This window comes from Pan troglodytes, chromosome 16 (genome assembly GCF_028858775.2).
Source record: "Pan troglodytes isolate AG18354 chromosome 16, NHGRI_mPanTro3-v2.0_pri, whole genome shotgun sequence".
NCBI lineage: Eukaryota > Metazoa > Chordata > Mammalia > Primates > Hominidae > Pan > Pan troglodytes.
In genome coordinates, this window is record NC_072414.2 from 25,793,110 (window position 1) to 25,815,378 (window position 22,269).

At 39.9% G+C, this 22,269-nt stretch overlaps 2 protein-coding genes across 9 annotated transcripts in view; one reads left to right on the forward strand and one right to left on the reverse strand.

The window, feature by feature from the left end:
* The window catches only part of RYR3 (ryanodine receptor 3), a 563,725-nt gene extending 561,972 nt beyond the window's left edge, over positions 1 to 1,753 (forward strand). For 7 of the 8 annotated variants that reach the window (XM_016927886.4, XM_016927893.4, XM_016927892.4 and 4 more), the window contains one exon: positions 780 to 1,753. In XM_016927886.4, coding sequence (XP_016783375.2) covers positions 780 to 875 — 96 coding nt within the window. In that variant the 3' untranslated portion in view covers positions 876 to 1,753. The remainder of the gene's footprint in view (positions 1 to 779) is intronic. The other variant, XM_016927895.4, reaches the window with a different exon arrangement.
* A 124-nt stretch (positions 1,754 to 1,877) lies between these two features.
* The window catches only part of AVEN (apoptosis and caspase activation inhibitor), a 169,871-nt gene continuing 149,479 nt past the window's right edge, over positions 1,878 to 22,269 (reverse strand). The window contains exons 3-6 of the mRNA XM_510277.8: positions 11,752 to 11,822; positions 6,603 to 6,698; positions 3,151 to 3,511; positions 1,878 to 2,383 (exon numbers count right to left, since the gene is read on the reverse strand). Of these exons, the coding sequence (XP_510277.3) occupies positions 2,268 to 2,383; positions 3,151 to 3,511; positions 6,603 to 6,698; positions 11,752 to 11,822 (644 nt within the window). The 3' untranslated portion in view covers positions 1,878 to 2,267. The remainder of the gene's footprint in view (positions 2,384 to 3,150; positions 3,512 to 6,602; positions 6,699 to 11,751; positions 11,823 to 22,269) is intronic.

The window sequence follows — 22,269 nt, forward strand, 5'->3', positions numbered from 1 at the left end:
ATCCTTCCCAACAAACACTGACATTTTCTAAATGCTTATAGCTACTGCTTGAGACTAGAAGAGCTGGAGGTGGGGAGAACATTACAGAGACAATAAGAAATAAGAAATTGTCTGACAATAAGAAATGGAGTGGGTGGCTGCAACAAAGAGCAGAAAAATCAGAGTACAACGGAGTGAGAGACAGGCTAAGAAAGATAACGACCTCATGTGTGGGTGACACAGGAGCCTGGAGGTGTGCATGTGAGAGGATGAGTGAAAGGATGTGTCAAATTTTGTGACTAAATGTGAAAAAGAAATGGAAAGGTAGAGAACAAGGGAGGAAAAAGTCAGTTATCAAATATTCAAACATCATTGGCTTTGTAGGAAAACTTTACAGTTCACTCATTCAATGGGAGCGGTACCTGGTTTCCAGCTCTGGATTCAGCAGGCAATAAACGTTCCCTCAAGCATTCCTCCGTCTTCCACCAGCAGCATGGAATCAGCTTATTGCTAAATCTTTAAGTATGTTTAGTGGCAAACAAACATTGATTGGTTTCAGTTTTGTTTGTTTGGGGCAGAGGGGGATTTTTCTCCTTCCCTGCCAGCATGCGTCAGAGAGACATGGCTTCTTGCTCCCCAAACAGCCTGTGCTGGGAATAGAGCAAGAATGAATGTGCAGGTTTGGCCTCATATAAATTCACATCAGTCTTCCTAAAGGGAGCCACAAAGAACAAAAACAAACTGGGTTTTAGCTTTTACTGTGGTTTAAAAATAAGCACCCGTTGTTCACATTATTTCAGGAATCTTATGTCTGGAAGATGTACCAAGAAAGGTGTTGGGATTTCTTCCCAGCCGGTGACTGCTTTCGTAAACAATATGAAGATCAGCTTGGATAAATATGAATGAAAGAAGCGCCACAATTCTGGACAGTCAACTTCCCATGAAATAAAGTCCTCCTTTTACAGTTCTGCAACATATCTGAAATGTGACATTTTCTAAATGCCTCCCTTAAAAAAAAAAAAAAACTGTTTGTTTGCTGAAAATCTGTGCTATTTTGAAATTAATTTGGCTTTTTGTGCCTAATGGACATACACTGTGGGAGAGAACCTGTCAAAATGTTGAAGAAGGAAGGCGAAGAATCAAGTAATCTCTAGGCAAATGCCTTCAAGTTTTCCAGGTCTGAGGTAACTAGTTTGTTGGGATGGAAGCATGAAGGAAAGGGCTAGAGAAGTATGAAATCTCGAATGTGTAATACCTGAAAATTTAAACACTTGAATGTCATCATGGTATCCAACTTGTGACTCATAGGGTCTGAACTCCAAAAGATAATAACTGCAGTCTAATTTTTCCCATGGTACTTGCTAGTGACTGTATCCAGAAAAGCTTTAAGCAGTTAAAGAAACAGAAAAAACCCGACACTTTGTCGACACTGAAATATCGATTAAGTGCCTTAAAACCTCTTTAGACATAGCTATGCAAGTTTTTTATGTTTGTGTTCCAGAAGGACAGTTCCATTCATTAGTTGTGATCTTCCGTCTTACTTTATGAAACTGCACTTGAAGGTTATTCATACAAGTTTTTTTAGTAACAGCTGTCAGTCAACTGCTGTTATTAGAAGAAAAGTACTGTACTGAAAATTCAGAAAAAATCTCAACCTTATGCCAAAATGGAGTAATGCTTTATGGTCCCTTGTAAGTAGTGGAGCTGCTCTGTTTAGGTGAATCTCCTCAAATACAATGAAGTGCCCACTGCAATAAAGTAATACGTACCAATACCTCCATGGTCTGGACTCTTGGAATGTACCACTTCTGGTTGATTCTACAACCACTCTGTGACTGCTGGGAAAGGGGACATGAGGCGAATTGCCCAGGGCCCCACACAAGAAAGGAAAGGAAAACTGGACAGACCAGCATTTGTTTATTTTGGCCAAATGCATGCCTTGTTTGCATCTATTCTCTTAATCAGCAGCAGCATCTGCTATGCTGTAAACACTGGCTATGTTGTAAACACTGCAAGGAAGGAGGCTAGAAACAAGGGCCAGAGTCTATCTCCGGCCCTTAAGGAAATCTATTAGATTACTAAGCCAGAAAAACAAATGCAACAAGCTGCTTCAATGTATTCTTTCTTTCAGATGTCAAACACAGAGGTAGGCATTTACTGCTGTGAGCATAATGGAACACACTAGCTTGAGACATGCTTGTAAACTGGCTGGTCCTGAAAGACAGCCTTATGCCCACCTGCCCTTAGAAGGCAACCAAGATTTGCTTCAGGCACTTTTTTCCCCCTTTTTAGGAAATCATGCTGTCCAACCAGTCTTCCAGCTCTTCCTCGGTAACATTTTTGGAGGTACTTGGTTGCTCAGGTTCCATGTTTTTTTCTTCAGTCACAGATGGTTTTGCACAAACTGGGGGGAAAAAAACAATGTTAACACCCTCAGATGAGTCCTAAAATTGAAGATATAATTCAGCCCAATTTATTACTTTCCTTACAACAAGGGGAAACATTCTCATTATTCTTACTCCCTAAGATGATACAGTAATATCTAAACAAATAAAGCTGGGTAGAGGATTTGCTCTTTATTCTGAAGTTGAACTTCACACCTTGCTAGTTGGTTTTTTTTTTCAAAGACCAACAGCTCAGTTTCCTTTTTACTATTATTATTGCAGCAGTCCTGGAAAATTAAAGGATCTCAAATGTAATATATGCATGTGGCAATCACCTTGGGCCCCTCTACATCAGATGGGCCACCATCTCACAGGACATGCAGAAATCAGAATGTGGTGTTCTTTTGTCAAAATATAAGATTGAAATAGCAAGAAAAAGGTATGAAGAGGTGGCCTGTCAGTCGATTAAAAGGGCCACTGCCAAAAAGCTGAAGGCTACAGGTATCCTAATGCCTTCTGATAGCGGAAATTCCATTTGCAGCCCCAGGTTTCTACTGCAGTCAGGCAGGTAGCAGCTTTGGAAGCTTGGTGTGTCGCGTGAGAGGAAGGTTGTCAGAAAGGTCAGCTCAGGCGGAAGCAGAGACGTGAGCACAGAAATAGATGTCAGTGGACAACACTGGATCAATGTCAGACACCCAGAGGGATGTGTGCGGATGTGATGCGGGCGGGGCTGTTCTTGAAAAAACACCAGAATCAAGATTCACGGGGAATAAAATGAAAGCCATACCTTCTTCCTCTTGGACCACCTCCCCATCTTCCTTGGATTTCAGGTCCTGAGACGTCTGATCTGGTAAGATGTTATCTCCCTCTTTTATAGGTGCATCTAAATTAAGCAACAGATCTAGTTCTTCTTCCAAATGGTCTCCTGCTGACTGAAGTGGGGAAGTGGGTTTCTGAGAATCCCTTGAAGGACCCGGGCTTGGATTGTCTTTGCCCAGCAACACAGGGCAGCCAGCAGCCACAGATTTCAGCTCAAAGATGGGCCCCCTTCCTCCAGGCCCCAAGGGCCCCTTTAACTGCATCCCTAATCCCTTGCCATCATCAGTTCTCTTTGGTTTCACCTGAGGAAGCTCTAAAGGAACTGTAGCCTGAAAGAGAAGTATAAAAACTGAGTTAAAAATGTGAGTCTTGCCATATTGGCTTAAGTAAATACATAGGAGGCTAAAGGAAGCCATCAAACTTTGTGACAGAGGAAACTCAATTCAGATAGTTCACGAAGTGGCTCCTTTCCAGGCCCTGGTAGGGGCACCCTTCCTGACATCTGGGGTAAATGTGGGAGACCTCACTGAAACATGCCAGCACTGTGCCTCCCACTCTCCCTACCTTGACCATGTGCTAACTAGCTCAGATTTGGAATGAAAAGATCCATGTCTTCCTAGCCCTGGCCTGAAAACTGCCAGTACCATAGATCCATTTGGCTTTACACTTAAATCTGTAATAAGACATGAACATCTATAAAAAGTCACCAAGAAGTGGCCAGGCGCAGTGGCTCATGCCTGTAATCCCAGCACTTTGGGAGGCCAAGGTGGGTGGATCATGAGGTCAGGAGATTGAGACCATCCTGGCTAACATGGTGAAACCCTGTCTCTACTAAAAAACAAAAAAACAAAAAAAACAAAAAAATTAGCCAGGAGTGGTGGAGAGTGTCTGTAGTCCCAGCTACTTGGGAGGCTGAGGCAGGAGAATGGCGTGAACCTGGGAGGCGGAGCTTGCAGTAAGCTGAGATTGTGCCACTGCACTCGAGCCTGGGCAACAGAGTGAGACTCCGTCTCAAAAAAAAAAGTCACCAGGAAGTAATTAGCAAATCAGATCTGTTCATTGTATTTAAGTGCACTAATATAAAGGTGCAGTAACAAATTCACCAAGACTCTTCTTGGTAAAAAATGCCAGACACAAAAGAAAATAATGCCAGACACAAAAGAAAATACACTATTTGATGATTATATTTGTAAAAAGTTCAAAAGCTACAGTATTAGAAGTTAGGTGAGCGAGTGCCTTTTGGGGAGAGAGTGACGTGGAGTGTGTATGAATGGTGGCTTCTGAGGTGCTGACAATATTCTAAGTCTTTATCCGGATGCTCATTCCATGTATACTTACATGTGCACTTTTCTGAATCGATGTTATACTTTAATAAAAGTTACAAACTCCCCCGGTGATTGTAATACAAGGTTATAATCTAAGGCTGAGAATCACCGCTCTCGAGGGAAGGCTCCAGGGACTAGCAAGGCCTCACAGTGGGTGGGTTCAGAAGTTCAACCTCTACTGGAGGTCCTGACCCCTTATTTTTACATAAACATCCTGAGCAGACGTGTAAGACGGTATGGCTTTATATACAAACAGGAATAAATATCCAGCAGAGTCAGTCAGTTGTACAGGGCAAAGCTGGGACATGGTCCTCTATTCTAATCTTAGAGTCATTTAATTGGTCTGGGGTGGGTGTCTGGCCTTGTTTTTGTTTGTTTTTAACTCCCCAGGTGATTCTAATGTGCAAACAAGGTAGAGAATACTGCTCTACAGCATGGGTTGGGGAGAAATGTTTCTAAGTGATTTAGCCAGGATTTCAATGTCACATAATTATTTTATACCTTTACTCTAATGCCTGCCACTGACATTACAACCTTCACTTCAAACGCTCACAACCACTTCCTTTCTGTCCTGAGTCCTGAATCCTTTATCTCAGCATTTCCCTGGTGAGTTCTGCTAAACATTCCTCATCATGTGAGATCAAGCCAAGCACTTCAGAACTTTGAACATCTCTGGACATCAGCAGAAGAGCCACTAGTGCTCTCCCAAACACCCCCAAATGTTTCCAAAGAACCCCCAGGGCAATCCCCCATCAGAGGCAAATGTAATTCTTTCTAGTTCTCTACCCTGTCCCTAACTGTCCTCCATCCCTGAACTCTGCCTGCTGCCCCAAATTTTAGACTAGTAAATGCTATACAGCAAATGAGTGGGTAACCAATTCATTGCTATGCTCAAGCTTAGCATCACATTCACCCACAGAAGGAAGTTGATAATTTCAGTTGCTAGGATTCTACTTAAAATCAGTACGTCCCAAGGTTTCACTTTTTTTTTTTTTTGATCATGCCAGAATTTTGAAGTTCTTCATGGCATAATCTTTGGGCCTCCCCCTCTCTTAGTTCATCAATTATCACTTCATCCTGTTATCTCCTGAATTTGTATTTCTAGCCCTTGATGTAGAACTATAAAGTTCAGCATTCAGTTGACTGTTATTTCCACTTGGATATCTCAGAGGCACAAACTCATAAAGTCCAAAACTCACCCTTCCTGATCCTACCTACCACTGAGTTGCACAATCTACAAAGTCTTGAATTTTTTCTTGACCACTCTCTCCCAATTTCCAATACACCGTCAAATCCTGTTAATTGTACCTTTGAAGTACCTCAGTACAGCCCTCTTCTCTGCCATCTCCACCATTACTGTAGTCCAAGCTACAGTACTACTCACCTGCACCTGTACAACAGCCTCCCCATGTGCCTCCCTCACCTGCTCTGTGCATGTGTATGTGCACATGCAGACTTACCCCCCCCCCACACATGCACTCCAATCCCACAGTCTTCTCTACTTGGCAGCCCCATCGTTTTTATTAACGCAAAGCTGACTGGGTCTTTCTCGTTTAAATGCCAGCTCAAATGTCCTTATGCTTTAGACCTCAGCTCATCTATCACTGCTTCAGAAAGCCATTCCTAACCACACCACACCAGAAACTGATTTACTCTAAAAGCACACTGTACTTCACAGGATGTATTACAATTTGTATATGTTTGTGTGACTATTTGATTAATATTCATCCTTCCCAATAGATTAAGTTCCAGAAAGGCAGGAACGACATCTGTCTGTTCACCACTGTGTCCCTAGTGCTGAACATAGAGCGTGATGCGTAAATATTTTGAGTAAAATAGCCAGACTTTATATTTTACATTTCACTCAATTCCACTACATTTGATCCTTTAAAATGTTTCAAATATAAAATATAAAAAAGTAACTTCAAAAAATTTTTGGATTCTCCTTTAAACTTTACAAAATGCTACCTTGATATGAAACCCTCACTTTTATAAAGGGAAGCTGACACTGAGACATCCTGCTGAGGGAAGTGTTCCCCTCTTTTTCTCCTCCTGCCCTAATCCACCCGCTTCAAGAGGGCTTCGGGATTTTTACCTGGACCAGTTCGGCAGCAACGTTGAGTCGGAGGGAGAGAGGCAGCTCTTGAAGGGCTCGAACCAATAACTCACTATCCACATAAAATGCTGAATTCTATATATATATATATATAAAAGAAAATAAAATATCAGGTGATGATTATGACCTTTTGGAAATAAAAGAAGAAACTGTAAATAAATAATCCACTGGAGTTACATTTGGCTAGGAATAAGTCACACCATACATCACACTTATGTGTTAGAGTTTCTGTATCTCCACATTATGATCAGTAAAACCAAAGCTACCTTCTTGAACCACAGCTCACACTGTCAGAGCAACAACAGGGCAATGATCATCCTCCCATCAAGACTGTCCAGGCTGGGCGCAGTGGCTCATGCCCGTAATCCCAGCACTTCAGGAGGCCGAGGCGGGTGGATCACCTGAGGTTAGGAGTTTGAGACCATCCTAGCCAACATGGTGAAACCCTGTTTCTACTGAAAATACAAAAAATTAACTGGGCGTGGTGGCTGATGCCTGTAATCCCAGCTACTCGGGAGGCTGAGGCAGGAGAATCGCTTGAACCTGGGAGACGGAGGCCGCAGTGAGCCGAGATCGCGACACTGCACAACAGCCTGAGCAACAAGAGTGAAACTCCATCTCAAAAAAACAAGACTGTCCAGTAACCTGGAAACGGTGGAGGCTTTTGCAATGACTGACAAGCTGAAAGAAAAGCAAGCATTTAATGAAATCTAACCTGATCTCTTCCCTAAATTCAGACTGCTGGCCTCAGAAGAGGAAAGGGCTATTTAGGCAGTGAGAAGGGACTGACAGGTGTTGCGAAGGTTTCAAACGAGCTGGTCTCCATAAAAAAAAAAAAAAAAAAGCCACTTTGTAAGAAGGCTTTCTTTTTTGGTCACCAGTTTGCCCCATAAAGGGCTAAAGCTGAAGAAGGTCTTAGATATAAAGTTAGCTGCAGTGAATTGCTTTTAATACTAAACTGTGAATTTTTAAAATAGGTTTAATTGGAATAATAATAAATCAGCATTTTCTACATGTTTTAAAGTATTCGGTGCATTATTTTTGCCTGGGTAACCCAGCTCCCATGTCAGCCTGGTCAACCCTGGCAGCCACTTGGCAGTTGAAGTAGAGGGCCTGGCCTACGACATCTGGCTGCAGACAGGAGCAGACAACACCCACTAAGGATGCTATGGGGGTGGGGTGTAAAGAGAAAGGAGACACGTCAGTGCTGCGGAGAGGGGAGCCCGTGCTGACTGTAGGACAAAGCCTTTCTGTCCCACTTCTCTGCCATCAGTGTGCACAGGACCCTGTCTGTGTGCTGAGAATCTGCAAGCCTGAAGCTTCCTCTCTGGCCAGGAATCATAAGACTCCGAGGGTCCAGTATCTGTATAAAGGCACACTCTTTAGTAAGAAAAGAACCCGCTATATACTTCACTTCGCAGCTAAAAAACATACCCTTCAATCAGACCATTACATCCTCCTCAGAATCTACAGCAATTACTGTCCGTATGAGCCTGGGGCCCAGAGACCATGTGTACATGGTATGGTGGAGTAATAAGCTGGGCAGCTTTTTAAGATACAGGTTCACAGGCCTCACCCACAGAACTGAACTCTCTGGGTGGCGTGGGGGGAGCCGGGAATCTGTGCCTTTAAAAGCCAGGCCCTCAGGAACGGCCGCATATCACTCAGCAGCCAGCAGTTCACTCAGCAGCCAGCAGTTTGCTCAGCAGCCAGTATATTGCCCAAGGAAGTCCTACTGGATAAGTCACCATGTCAACAGAAATTTAATGTGGAATTTAAAAAACTTAGGTGATTTAAAAAATAATAAATCTGTTTGTTCACCCAGGGAAATTACCTTCCCACTCATCCTCTCTTTACATGGTACCCACCCTGTCCAAAGGAAAGGTGTGAGAATCCCACTTGTGGATCTAAGAGACCGACACCCCTGTGGTCATGGAGGCCCTGACCGCCGACCTGTGTCCCTTCACCCTGCGTATCAGCCACAGAGCAACGAACGCCAAGTCCAAGCCATGACGCCCGGTCCCTCTCCTGCCAGGATTCTCTTGAGGATTTTGGACATGTCTCCCTATCAAACTCCCACTCCCTTTAACTGCAAAGACAAAACATATTTCTACTTTTCCTTTTTTTCTTTTTTTTTTTTTTTTTTGAGATGGAGTCTCTCTGCTGCCCAGGCTGGAGTGCAATGGCACGATCTCGGCTCACTGCAACCTCCGCCTTCTTGGTTCAAGCGATTCTCCTGCCTCAGCCTCCCAAGCAGCTGGGATTACAGACGTGCACCACCACACCCAGCTAATTTTTGTATTTTCAGTAGAGGCAGGGTTTCACCATGTTGGCCAGGCTGGTCTCGAACTCCTGACCTCAGGTAATCCACCCACCTCGGCCTCCCAAAGTGCTGGGATTATAGGCGTGAGCCACTGCGCCCGCCCCCTCTCTATTGTCTTGCGTCACTGGTGACACTGAGGACATGGGATGGTATAAGGAACAACAAATTACATATATGTGTGTGTGTACATATGTATAATATATAATATATATATACACTCAACATATAATATATATTATATATGCACTCAATATATATAATACGTATTATATATTACATATAATTACATATAATACGTATTATATATTACATATAATTATATATAATACGTATTATATATTACATATAATTATATATAATACGTATTATATATTACATAATTATATATAATACGTATTATATATTACATATAATTATATAATACGTATTATATATTACATAATTATATATAATACGTATTATATATTACATATAATTATATATAATACGTATTATATATTATATATATCCAGTTTTTTCTCTTACATCAACAAGGAAGAAAATTTAGTGAGGAGTTAAGTCAGACAGGAAATCGTTTTGATGGTGAAATGAATTCAGTTTCAGCCATGTCCTACCAACACCTCCAACTTGAACTGTTCAAAATCAAACTTAACTTCTTTCTGCTCTTATTTTTTTCCATTCATGGCATCACCACTCACCTAGTTACTCAAGCTAGAAAGCATAGTGCCATTGCAAATCTTTCCTGTCCTTGTGTCTCACATCTGGCCAGTGAGCAGTCGACCCCATCCTCCACTCAAGTCTTGTCTATGAGTAACCCCTGTCCCACGCTCACTGCCTGCGCCCTCTCAGGCTCTCGTTCTTTCCCATTCCTCCAACATCACATCCTCCTAATCGGTTTCCCTGCCTCTAACCTCTCATCTCATCCGTTCAATCCCTCCCCATCCTTCCCAATACTGCAGAAGTTAGATCTAACCATTCCCATGTTCTTGCTAAACAAAACTTTGTTAACAGATAATATTAGTAATAAAAGAGCTCATTTTGAGTGTTTCATATGCATCAGGAACTGCACTCAAGGGCTTTTTATTTATTATCTAATTTAGTCCTTCTTATAACTCTGAGTTGTATTTTGTTATTACCTCCATTTTACAGGTGAAGCAATAGAGAAGGAAAAAGTTTGCCCAAGTCTCAGATCTAGAATTCACACTCAGGTCTGAAACTGCTGGTACTAACTAGCCCACACCTGCCCCTGAGGCCTCCTCCTCTGGGAATACTACACTCTGGCCACACCCTTCTCTGAGCATAACCTCGTTTTCCTGATCTTACCATTTTCATGTTGTTTCCTCAGACAGGACCTACCAGAGTCACACTTGTCCACCAACACCCGTTCAAATGATCTTTTCCCCATGGTACCAATTCTAATCACTTCCAGTGCAAAGTAGCTATCTCTCTCAGTATTGTTAATTCATTTATCACACCCCTTATTTTAGGTTGTATTCTTTTTCACGTATTAGGTAAATATCTACTGAGCATCTACCATACTACAGACTACAGGTCAGCGAGTGTGCCCAGGTAAGGGGCTTAGAGCAATGAACAGGCATGGTCTGTCTCATTCACTTTGAATAAGCTCCATTTAATAAAAACATTTAGTAAACAAGTGCTCTATGTTTTGATGAATGACGAAGCTTAGAATTATTTGAAACTCTGAAGCTACTTGAAATATTCTTTGGTAATCAGTATGGTTCAAAAGGAGATGAAATGTAAATTGTTCGGCTTCTACCATATTCCTCAACAATCTATCTTCGAAGTGTCCTAGAATACTAAACAGTACCTCAGGCGTAGGCCCAGACTTAAGCAAAGACAAATGTTTGTAATTCTCACCTTTTTCTATGGCATATATAACACGCTCTTTGTAAAGTGCCAGGCAGTCATTTTCTAAGAGACTCCCCTCCTCGTAATCCGTATGAGCCAAGACCATCCCAAACAATTGAGCCTAAAACCAGCCCACAGATCAAACGAGCCACCCACGGCACATATGCCGATGTGGGAGCAGAACAGGGAGGATAGTGCCTACGGGCTTCGGGTCTGCAGCTTCAGCCACCTCTCTGAAGCTGGGGGCAGATGGTAATCAGTTTATCAGACAGTATGCTCGAGGCCTGGAGTTGGGGAGCATATCACAAGTCACCACTATGTCCCTATGTGCATCCTAAAAGGGGGAGAATATCTGTCATATCTTATATGAAAAGAATTAGAGGAAGCCTGCTTGGAAAATAATCAGAACTCCTTGGGAAGAAAATATTACATACACACAAAGAAAATAAGGCATTTGGGGTTTAGAGACTTGCTGAAAGACTTCTATAATATTTGCCCTTATTTTATACTTCTATTCTCCTAATTGTAGGAGAAGTGTTATTTAAAGCTGCAAGGTTCAGGGTTTTCTCAACCTAACACCAAAAACAGTGAGAGACAGAAAACTAATTTTCAACTCTAAAGGGAATTGTCAAAGAGTGGCAAAGGAGGAAGACCAAATGGCAAAGTAATCCAGTCTGTCAAAATCACGGCTATCAAGTTTCTACCTCGAGACTCAGTCCATAATTCACACAGATGGCCAGGTAGAAAGGTGAACTCTAGCTTCAAGGACCTGTGGAATTTCAGCCCCCTGAAAATTTTCTGAAAAGTTTAGCTGAGGGTACACTGTAAGAATTACTACTCTTTTCTACATGAAGACTCTATCTCAAGAACGTAAAAGGTGTTAGCCTTCAGCCTTGAAGAAGAGCCAGTCCACACTTAAGACAACTCTTATCTTACCTGTTTTGGACAAGAAGCTTCACTATCCCATTCTTTCTCCTCAGCAAACCGGAACTGTGAGAATGAGTCCCCTAGGAATAGGAAAAAAAAAAAAAATTTATGCAAAAGCCAAAGGAAACTCTCAGTTTTCTAAATTTCCCTGCTAGAGCAAAAGTGCCATTTCTGAAGTGCTCAAACTCAAAGGGAGAGGCAAGGATAAAACTGGAACATACCTCCAACTCCATTTCCAAAATTACAGAACACACAGATGACAATGTTAACATTTGATAAGATTAAATGTAAGGCAAAAGGACCAAGAAAAAAGGATAAAATCACTACTCTTAAGTCATTGGTAAATAAATTTGATCGCTCAAAAAGTTATGACATAGGCCAGGCACAGTGGCTCACACCTGTAATCCCAGCACTTTGGGAGGCTGAGGCGGGTGGATTACTTGAGGTCAGGAGTACAAGACCAGCCTGGACAACATAGTGAAACCGTGTCTCTACTAAAAATACAAAAATTAGCTGGGCGTGGTGGCGTGTGCCTATAATCCCAGCTACTTGGGAGGCTGAGGCAGGAGAATCGCTTGAACCCGGGAGGCGGAGGTTGCAGTGAGCCAAAATCATGCCACTGCACTCCAGCCTGGGTGACAGAGTGAGACCCCATCTCAAAAAAAAAAATTATTACATAAAGGCTCTGAATAATATAATTAATAAGACCTTGTATTTGTGGATATCCATGTGTATATGTGCATACCATAACAGACTTAAACTTTCTCTTTGAGAAGAGGTTATCAGCCTCTACTGTCACTCCAAAAATCACCTGGTCAGAATGTCAAACATATTTTGATAGGTGTGTGTACTTACTTTATAAATATCAATGTAACACTAATTTTTAAAAAGGACTGTATAAGACCATGAAAAAATTAATTCTAAAATGTAGCAGCCATACAAATCATATTCACTGATGTAAGCAAGCAGAAATTAACCACAAAAGTAAAAACTCCCCACATTTTTATAAATTTAAACTCCTTCCCACATGACTTTTTGATCAGAAAAAAAAGAACTAAAACTGTAGAATTAGAATACAGAAAAGAGTAATAAATTAATATAAACCAATCCATAAGAAATAAGTTGTTGTTCTCAGAGAAAAAGTTAAAGTCAAATACTTTCATTACTAAGCAAAGAAAGAACTTTAAGAAGAAATAAAGCAGTTTTATAAAGTTTCCTAACTTCCTAAAAAGCCAAACAGAGAAGCTGATGAAAAGAACCAACAGAGTTGTGGGTTGTTTTTTCTTTTTTTTAAATTAAAGAAACAAACACACCAATCTTCTCATCTAAATAACTGAAAGCCAGGATTATACCTAAAAATATAAACTAACACCATGGTCATCTAACATTTTTTTAAAAAGAGCAACCAATGCAATTAGAAAAGAGGATGAATTAAAAGGCATCAACACTGAAAAGCAGGGGACAACAGCATGATAATCTGAAGAAACAATGCTGTGTGTCTGGAAAACCAAAAGAATGAGTGAAAGGGATTCAGAAAGGTGGCCCAGTTATAAGACTTATATTAAAAAATAAATGGCTCTCTCATATACAAACAAAATCCAGTGAGAAAACAAAATGGGGCCAGGCGCAGTGGTTCACGCCTATAATCCCAGCACTTCGGGAAGCCGAGGAGGGTGGATCACTTGAGGTCAGGAGTTCAAGACCAGCCTGACCAACATGGTGAAACCTCATCTCTACTAGAAATACAAAAGTTAGACTGGTCACGGTGTCTCATGCCTGTAATCCCAGCACTGTGGGAGGCCAAGGCAGGCGGATCATGAGGTCAGGAGTTCAAGAACAGCCTGGCCAACATGGTAAAACCCCGTCTCTACTAAAAATACAAAAAATAGCTGAGTATGGTGGCACACGCCTATAATCCCAGCTACTCAGGAGGCTGAGGCAGGAGAATTGCTTAAACCCGGGAGGCGGAGGTTACAGAGTGAGCCAAAATCGCACCACTGCACTCCGGCCTGGGCATCAGAGCAAGACTCTGTCTCAAATAAATAAATAATAAATAAATAAAACAAAATGGAAGACAATATCTCATTCATAATAGCAATAACACACAAAAAATTCCTGGGAATGAATCAGGAATAAACTTTCATTAAAAGAAACTTTAAAAAATAAAACTTAAAAAGGAAGACCAAAAACTCAACAGTTATCAAGATACCAATTTCACCTAATGAAGTCTATAAATTCACTGTTCAATCCCAAAAAGATTTTTGAATTTGTCCAAATTACTCAAATTCATTTTTTAAAATATATGAAACAAAGATATGCTTTTTTTTAAATGGTAAAGAAGTTGTCTTATTGATTATAAAAATGTGTTCAAAAGTCTCAATAAATAAAATGGATAGCCACTGGTGAAAAACATAAGAACAGAAGAGTGTCTAGAAACAGCCCCAGGTATATGGAAACTTAGATATCGTAAGAGCGGCAGATGATATCGGTGCAGAAATCACTTTAACAGTCTTAAAGCAACTGACCAGCCATGTGAGAAACTAGGCTAGTTACCAATATCTCATTTCTCAGATGTAAAACATATTTTGTATGAATCAGATATTTAAGTGTTTAGAAAAAAAGGAAATCATAACACTATCACAGGAAAGCAGGGAGGGCAAATTTTGGCTACTGAAAAAATTTTAATACATAAAAAGAAAATTTTTTTGAATTACAGAAACTATCAACAAACTCAAAAGATGACAGGCTGAGAAGTAACGTTTGTAGCACATATTATTGGCAAAAAATACGTATTAATCTAATAATATATTAGATCTTTGTGTATTCGATACAAAGAACATCCACAAATCCACTAGAATAAAGCAATCCAGTAGGAAAATAGGAAAAGGGGAGAATATATGAAATATGATTGCTAATATATATGAAGTAAATGACAGATGTATGAATTTAAAATCTGGTAGATTTTTTTAAAACTGTCCAAATTGCTGAATGCCTTATTCAGTGTTGTTTTTGACATTCCTGAACTTCTATATTAGAAATGATCATATGATTTCACAGATTAATATATAATTGGTACAAGATTCAGTAATGTAAAAAAGGCATGCTATATATACTTATTTTTAATATCTGAATGTTCACTTAAAAATATGGGTAAAATATAAATCATGCTGCTATAAAGACACATGCACACGTATGTTTACTGCGGCACTATTCACAATAGCAAAGACTTGGAACCAACCCAAATGTCCAACAATGATAGACTGGATTAAGAAAATGTGGCACATATACACCATGGAATACTATGCAGCCATAAAAAATGATGAGTTCATGTCCTTTGTAGGGACATGGATGAAATTGGAAATCATCATTCTCAGTAAACTATCGCAAGGACAAAAAAACAAACACCGCATGTTCTCACTCATAGATGGGAACTGAACAATGAGAACACATGGACACAGGAAGGGGAACATCACACTCTGGGGACTGTTGTGGGGTGGGGGGAGGGGGGAGGGATAGCATTAGGAGATATATCTAATGCTAAATGACGAGTTAATGGGTGCAGCACACCAGCATGGCACATGTATACATATGTAACTAACCTGCACATTGTGCACATGTACCCTAAAACTTAAGGTATAATAATAAAATTTAAAAAAAGAAGATAGTGAAGCAATGTCTCGAAAATAATAACATGCAAAATCCAACAACCTTGAATTCTTTATCCACCAGAAACATCTTTCAAAACTGGAGGCAAAATAAGACTTTTTCAGACATGTGAAATCCTACAGAATTGATCACCATTAGACTCTCGCTATTAGAAATGATAAAGGACATCCCTAAACGAAAGAAAATGATCCCACATTGAAATGTGGTTTGACAAAAAGAAATGAAAAATCAGATACAGTAGCTACCTGGATCAATTAGAAACCTCTGTATTATGTAATGTCTATAAAGAGAACAGTAATGTCTATAAAGAGAACTATTCAGAGAAAAATTAATAAGAATACATTACGATTTTCAATAAAAATAAAAGCAAACTATATGACAAAGCAGAAAAGCGAAGGTGGGTGAAGAACATGTAATAATGGTTTTGTACTATATGTGAATATATAATAGCACCTGAAGGTAGATTTTGGTAAGTTATGTATTTACTGTATACCCTAAAACAACCATTAAAATAAAACCCTCTTAACAACAACAACAACAACAAAAATGGGTAAAATCCAACAATGACTATCTTATTCCCCCAGTCTTGCTGAGAACGAGGAACCAGGCACCCCTACCCAAAAAGACCCGAAAAGTCTTATCTGAAGACATCAGAGTTACCAAGGCAGTGAGGACTTGGATGAAATTCCTGGAGAGAAGAGAAGCAAACAAGGAGGTCAGGGTAACATTTAGGGCTGCTTATCCCCCTAAGGCATTTATCAATTTTCGAAAGGTGGTATTGAGAGGCTAAAAAACAACCCAGGAGGTCATAAAGCTGAAGAAAGCTCTGCTAGTCTTACAGCACTGGGAGGACAAAAACTGGAGTTCAGGGCCAATGGATGAGGAAGAGTCTTGGAAAACCAAGGCTTTCAGGAGGGACCCCCTGATGACTGCATCCTGTAAGTTAGGAGTAAAGTAGGAATTGACCAGCCCTCACCAAGTCTGAGGTCCAGCTGTGAGTGAGCTCAATCTCTGATTCTGCCTACAAGCAAAAGTAAATCATTTTTGGAGGAAAATGACACTATCAATAGCCTCCAATGATCTCTATAATTTTTAATTTACAATGTCCAAAATTCATTAAAAACGATCAGGCCTACCAAAAGATGAGACCAAAATAGTAGAAAACAAAGAGAAAAGAAAAAAGAAACAAGAGTTAACTGAAAAAGATCCACAGAGATTAAGATATTGGGGACATGAGACATGGATTTTGTAATTTTGCCATGTCAAAATTTCAAGAACAGGAAAAACTAGTAACATCATAAACAATGACATCCATGAAGTCATCTTTGATGCACACAAAATAAAATACACATAAAGAATATAAAGAAGAAAATGTTAGAGAAAAATGAGTTACCTAAATACCACAAAAGTTACCACATTTTTTTTTTCAGGAATAAAACTTCAAAATATAACACAATTTAAAGAAGGCTTTTAAAAATCCTTACAGATAAAGAATATAGAAGCTAATTTTATTTTATTTTTTATTTTAGTAGAGATTGGGTCTCACTCTGTCACCCTGGCTGGAGTGCAGTGGCACAATCAGAGCTCACTGCAGCCTCAAACTCCTAGACTCAAGTGATCTCCCCCATCTCAGCCTCCCAAGTTTCTGGGACTACAGGTGCACACCACCATGCCCAGCAAATTTATTTTTTGTAGAGATGGGGTATTGCTATATTGCCCAGACTGGTCTCAAACTCCTGGCCTCAAACAATCCACCACCTCAACCTCCCAAAGAGCTAGGATTACAGGTATGAGACACTGCATGTGGCCTAGAGGCTAATTTTATTATTATGTTTTAGATAAGGTCTCACTCTGTCACCCAGACTGGAGTGCAGTGGCACAATCATAGCTCACTGCAGCCATGACCTCTGAGACTCAACTGATCTTCCTGGCTAATTTTAAGTAGTAAACTTGGTAAAATGACTACTATAGAATACCAACCACCCTGATTCTCGCATTGAAGATGAAAGTGTACAAACCTGAAACTATGAATCCTAGAACTAAAAGTCTTTCTGGAAAACATATTACCAAAATTCTTCTGCGTTGTGTTGTTACATACACACAAAGTATGGTGATTCACCCAATGTGCTACTTTTATATCTTATATACCAGATATTTGGACATGCATGGACAATTAGAAACCTACTTTAAGTAAGATAGCATGGGGTATTCACAGCACATTCCATTCCACTCCAGCTTTATTTGTTTGCCAGAAGAGTTCCTGGTCTCTCACATACTAAAGACCTGGTGAATCTGACTAAGAGGTATAGAAGAAAACCAGAAAAGAACAGTGACAGCCAACTGTAGTTGACAAGGGAACAAACATGGAGAAGTGTGTCTTAGGAGTCATAAGATTCAACAGCTGTGTGTCCTGAATTAATTGGGGCATAGTGAAAGGAATAGAACTAGAAAGAACTAGGAAGCTCAAAGGGAGTATACCACTGTCTTCCCTCTTCTTCAAGTAAAGACTAACTGTCTGACTTACAGAAGATTGTAGAACGGCCTTGTTGTGTACTTATATAATATCCTCAAACAAGATGGAAGAGCAGCTAGTGCCTATGACATAGCCTGCTTAAAAAACAATAAAAATCCCATAATATTCTACTACTTTATAGATAAGAATACCAAAATATTAGGCCTACAAAATCCAATGACTGCTTATTATGAAGGCATTTACTGGAATCTGTTTAAAAGGGGGAAGGGGGTAGCAAAACTGATGTACATGAAGAGTTCACATTTTCCTTACATGATAAAAAGCCTCATCTCATCCTATTCCAGCAACAATGCTGAAGTTGGCACGCATGCAATCAAAGCTGAGACACAGGAGATATTGAGACAATTTTGTTGTATTTTGAAAGTCAACTACATTGCTCTATTGCCACATTTCTACAGCCAAAATTAATATGAGATTTTTAAATCAAATAATCGTGTGAAGAAGCAAAAATGTTAAAAAAAAAAAATAGAAATAAGGCTGGGTGTACAGTGGCTTACGCCTGTAATCTCAGCAGTTCGGGAGGCTGAGGTGGAAGGATCAATTGAGGCCGGGAATTCAAGACAAGCCTGGGCAACAAAATGAGAACTCATCTCTATTTTAAAAAAATAAAATTACCCAGGCACAGTGGCCCGCGCCTATAGTCTCAGCTACTCAGGAGGCTGAGGTGGGAGATTGCTTGAGCCCAGGAGTTTGAGGCTGCAGTGGAGCTGACATCATGCCACTGCACTCCAGCCTGGGTGACGGAACAAGACCCAAGACCCTGTCTCAAACAAACAAACAAAAAAAAACAAAAACGGAAGAAAATTAGAAATAAATATAAGAGATAGCAGCAATCTTACACATGCTTCTGAAAATATTCAAAAAGAATGTTTCAAGCAGTATACAATGCTTCAATTTCTAGGATTGCTTCATTAAACTCATGACCATCAAACAAATCTCCAAGGGTAGGGGCTGATAAAGAGATCAAGTTCTTACCTAGTCAGTTACTATTTGAGAAGACAAGCGTAGTTGCTGAGGAACAACATTACCATCATCAGTACTCTATTCTGGCAGAGCCAGCCAAACAACATCTTGTTCCTCTAGACACCTCAGTTAAAAGGTAGCAACTTTAATATTGCAAATGTGTAGTGTAGTGTATGGTGACTACAGGAATAACCAAAAAGCTGACGGTGGTCAGAAATCAGTATGCCCATTTGTCTAAATCTGGCTACTAAAATTTTAATATAGTCTTTAATTTCAGTTTTTTTCTTGTATCCCAGTAGTCCATTTTACAACAATGATATTTAGCTTTAACTTCAGCTAAATATTGATCATTTGGCCAAAATGTGTTTTGGTGAACCACAATATTCAATCAGTGGCACTCCATTTGGTAGGTCTGTATGTACTGACACAGAAAGATACCCATTATCTCAACTGCTACATGAGAAAAGCACGCTTCAGTATAGTATGAATGATACATATATAGATATAAAGATATATAAGTATGTATATCACAGAAAATACTAATTTATGCATAGAAATTAGTCAAAATAATTAATACCTATTTTTAAAATGATTGTCTCTCAGGATGTGGGATTGAAGGAAACTTTTCCTTTTGACACAATACATTTTCCAGTTGCATCATCCTTTGTAAACAACAACGATTTTTCCTTTTGGAACTAAACAAAATGGAAGAAAATCTAGAGAAAAAGCTCAATTTTCTTGAGGGCAGGGACCTTCTCAGAATGTATTTGAGACAAAATATTCAGAGACTTCAAAAGTTGGAACTGCAGACATCATTCATTCTAACCCTCACTTTATAGAGCTGTGAAGAACCTTAGCTCTAGAAAGTTCAATGTTCTAACCAAGACCACACAGCCATTTAATGGCTAGACACCTAGACTCTTGGCTCACAGCATTTGTTATTTTATTTTTTAACTTTGCTTCTCCAAAAGACAACCTGGCATCGATTTTTCTCAAACTCCTGGGCTCAAGGGATCCTCCCACCTCAGCCTCCCCTCCCAAGTAGCTAGAAATACAGATGCATGCCACCATGCCCAGAGAGCATTTACAATAATAAATTATTAAGTAGTAAAGCTCTTTTTTCCACTGTTTCTGCTAGGCCTCTTGGCTATCTTGAGTTCCCCAGAACAAAAGCAAATGCTCAGGAAATATTTTATGATACTTGACATACTAATATTTGATTTGTTGACATGTTTGAAGATATGGAAGTCCAAACTAAGAAATAAAGAATTCCTCTTTTTAGGAAATCACCTCAGGAATTTCCTAAACTTATGCCTATAGTACTTTTAAAAATAGTCTGTCTTACAGAACTCTAAGTATTCTAATAATGATAGTATTAGTGAAATAAAGGTGTCATACCAATTCCATCACTGTGTTTATAATATCCAGGATTTTCACTCTGCCTAACTTCCCAAACTGGCCTAACACATGTCTTATGGTCAGTGGCAAAGTGGACATTAAACTTGCTAGAATTCCTCAGTACTAATATGCTTTCAAAAAGCTTACCGTCTAGTCATAGATAATACAGCTGCCAATTTTAAGCTTACCCTTTCAGCCCTATCAACAAAAAAAGAGCTTTCAGTCAAGCAAAAGTACTTAACAAAGCTATCCAGTGAGAATTCAGAGATTACAAGGAACAATCTTTACTCAGGCAGAAGGAAACCTGCAAAGACTTTCAGAATGAACAATACAGATCAGGCATATGTGAAGAGTGAATGTGAAAGATGGAAAATCTTCCCAAGCCTACCACCCAATTCTGATCATTTGATAGTAGCAATTCCCATAACTCATTCATCCTGGCTATTTGGATCTTTTAAATCATATAATTGACCTGAATCTTTGTGGTGTCTCCTTTAGGAAACCAACTCTAGAAAGCAGAGGAATGTGTCACCAATTCTGCATAAGTACTTCATTTTAAGCTCCATTTTCCTGGCTCCTCTTCATCATGATCATCTTCCTTTATCTATCCCGCAGCCCCTGCAGAACATGTCCTCAACCAGGACACCAAGTTACTGAAAAATCACAAATGAATTTTATAGGCTGACAAAGGCTGAGAAGACCCCAATCTTCACAGAGGAGTAGAGAATGTCCAATAGTCACCGCAATGGCTGCTACCAAAAATAAAATGTCCTCTTTCATTTCTCTGAACTTCTCTAATCTCAACTATGAAAGATGACACATTTGGAGGGTCAAGGTGGATCCTAAGTCTCCACGCTGACACAGATCAATCCAGGGAAAATCCACAGCTCAGCCTACAGGACATAAAAATTCTTCACCACTTCCAATTTCTAGCTTCCATGATTCAGCCTTTGTAGATGCAGATGTGATGTCCTTCACCTCAATATTTACCCTAAAACAAGCGACACCTAACACTTTGTCTTTGTGAGGAAGACTATGCAAGCCACTACGGTGATTATTTTAAAAGTTAGGCTGAGCTAAATGAACAAGAGAATAATAATAAAAATCTCTCCTCCTGCTCAACAGTGACTTATAATTAGCTTTCTCACCAAGTGTAGGGCCCAAAAAGCCCCTGAGCATCGAACATCCACACTGAGCACTACATAATAGGATGTGCCTATCTTCCCAATGCCATTAAAAAGCTGCTTCCCCATCTGCATGGATTATGTTGAAGGAAATGCCAAATACACTAAGGTACCTTAAAGGGATTCTAGGCTTTATGAGAAAAGGATGATGACATTCTGGAATTTAGAACCCAGCTGTTTTCCCCAAAACAGTTGGTGACTATTCTGTTAACCCTGTACCACTGTATATGACCTAGTAAAAACTGTCAGATCAATCATCTTCAGAACAAGGCCAGCATCAAACCCTGGCACAGAACTCCAAGATGAGAGTAGATGACTTGACAAAGCTGAATAAATAAGGGAATACAAAGATCAGTCTTTGGATGGGCAATGAAGTCATAAGATCTTAGAACTGATCTGTAGTATAGTGTGTCAGGATAAGGTCTGGCTGCATGTAACGAAGACCTGTACCTGTATAACACGGCCCAAACAAGATAAAAGATTCTATCTCTGTTGATATGGTTTGGCTCTGTCCTCACCCAAATCTCATCTTGAATTGTAGTTCCCATAATCCCCACGAGTCATGAAAGGGACCCAGTGGGAGATAACTGAATCATGGTGGGGCGGTCTCCCCATGCTATTCGCATGATAGTAAGTTCTGACAAGATTTGATGGTTTTTTGTTTTGAGATGGAGTCTCGCTCTGTCGCCCAGGCTGGAGTGTACTGGCACTATCTCAGCTCACTGCAACCTCCGCCTCCCAGGTTCAAGTGAGTCTCCTGCCTCACCCTCCCAAATAGCTGGG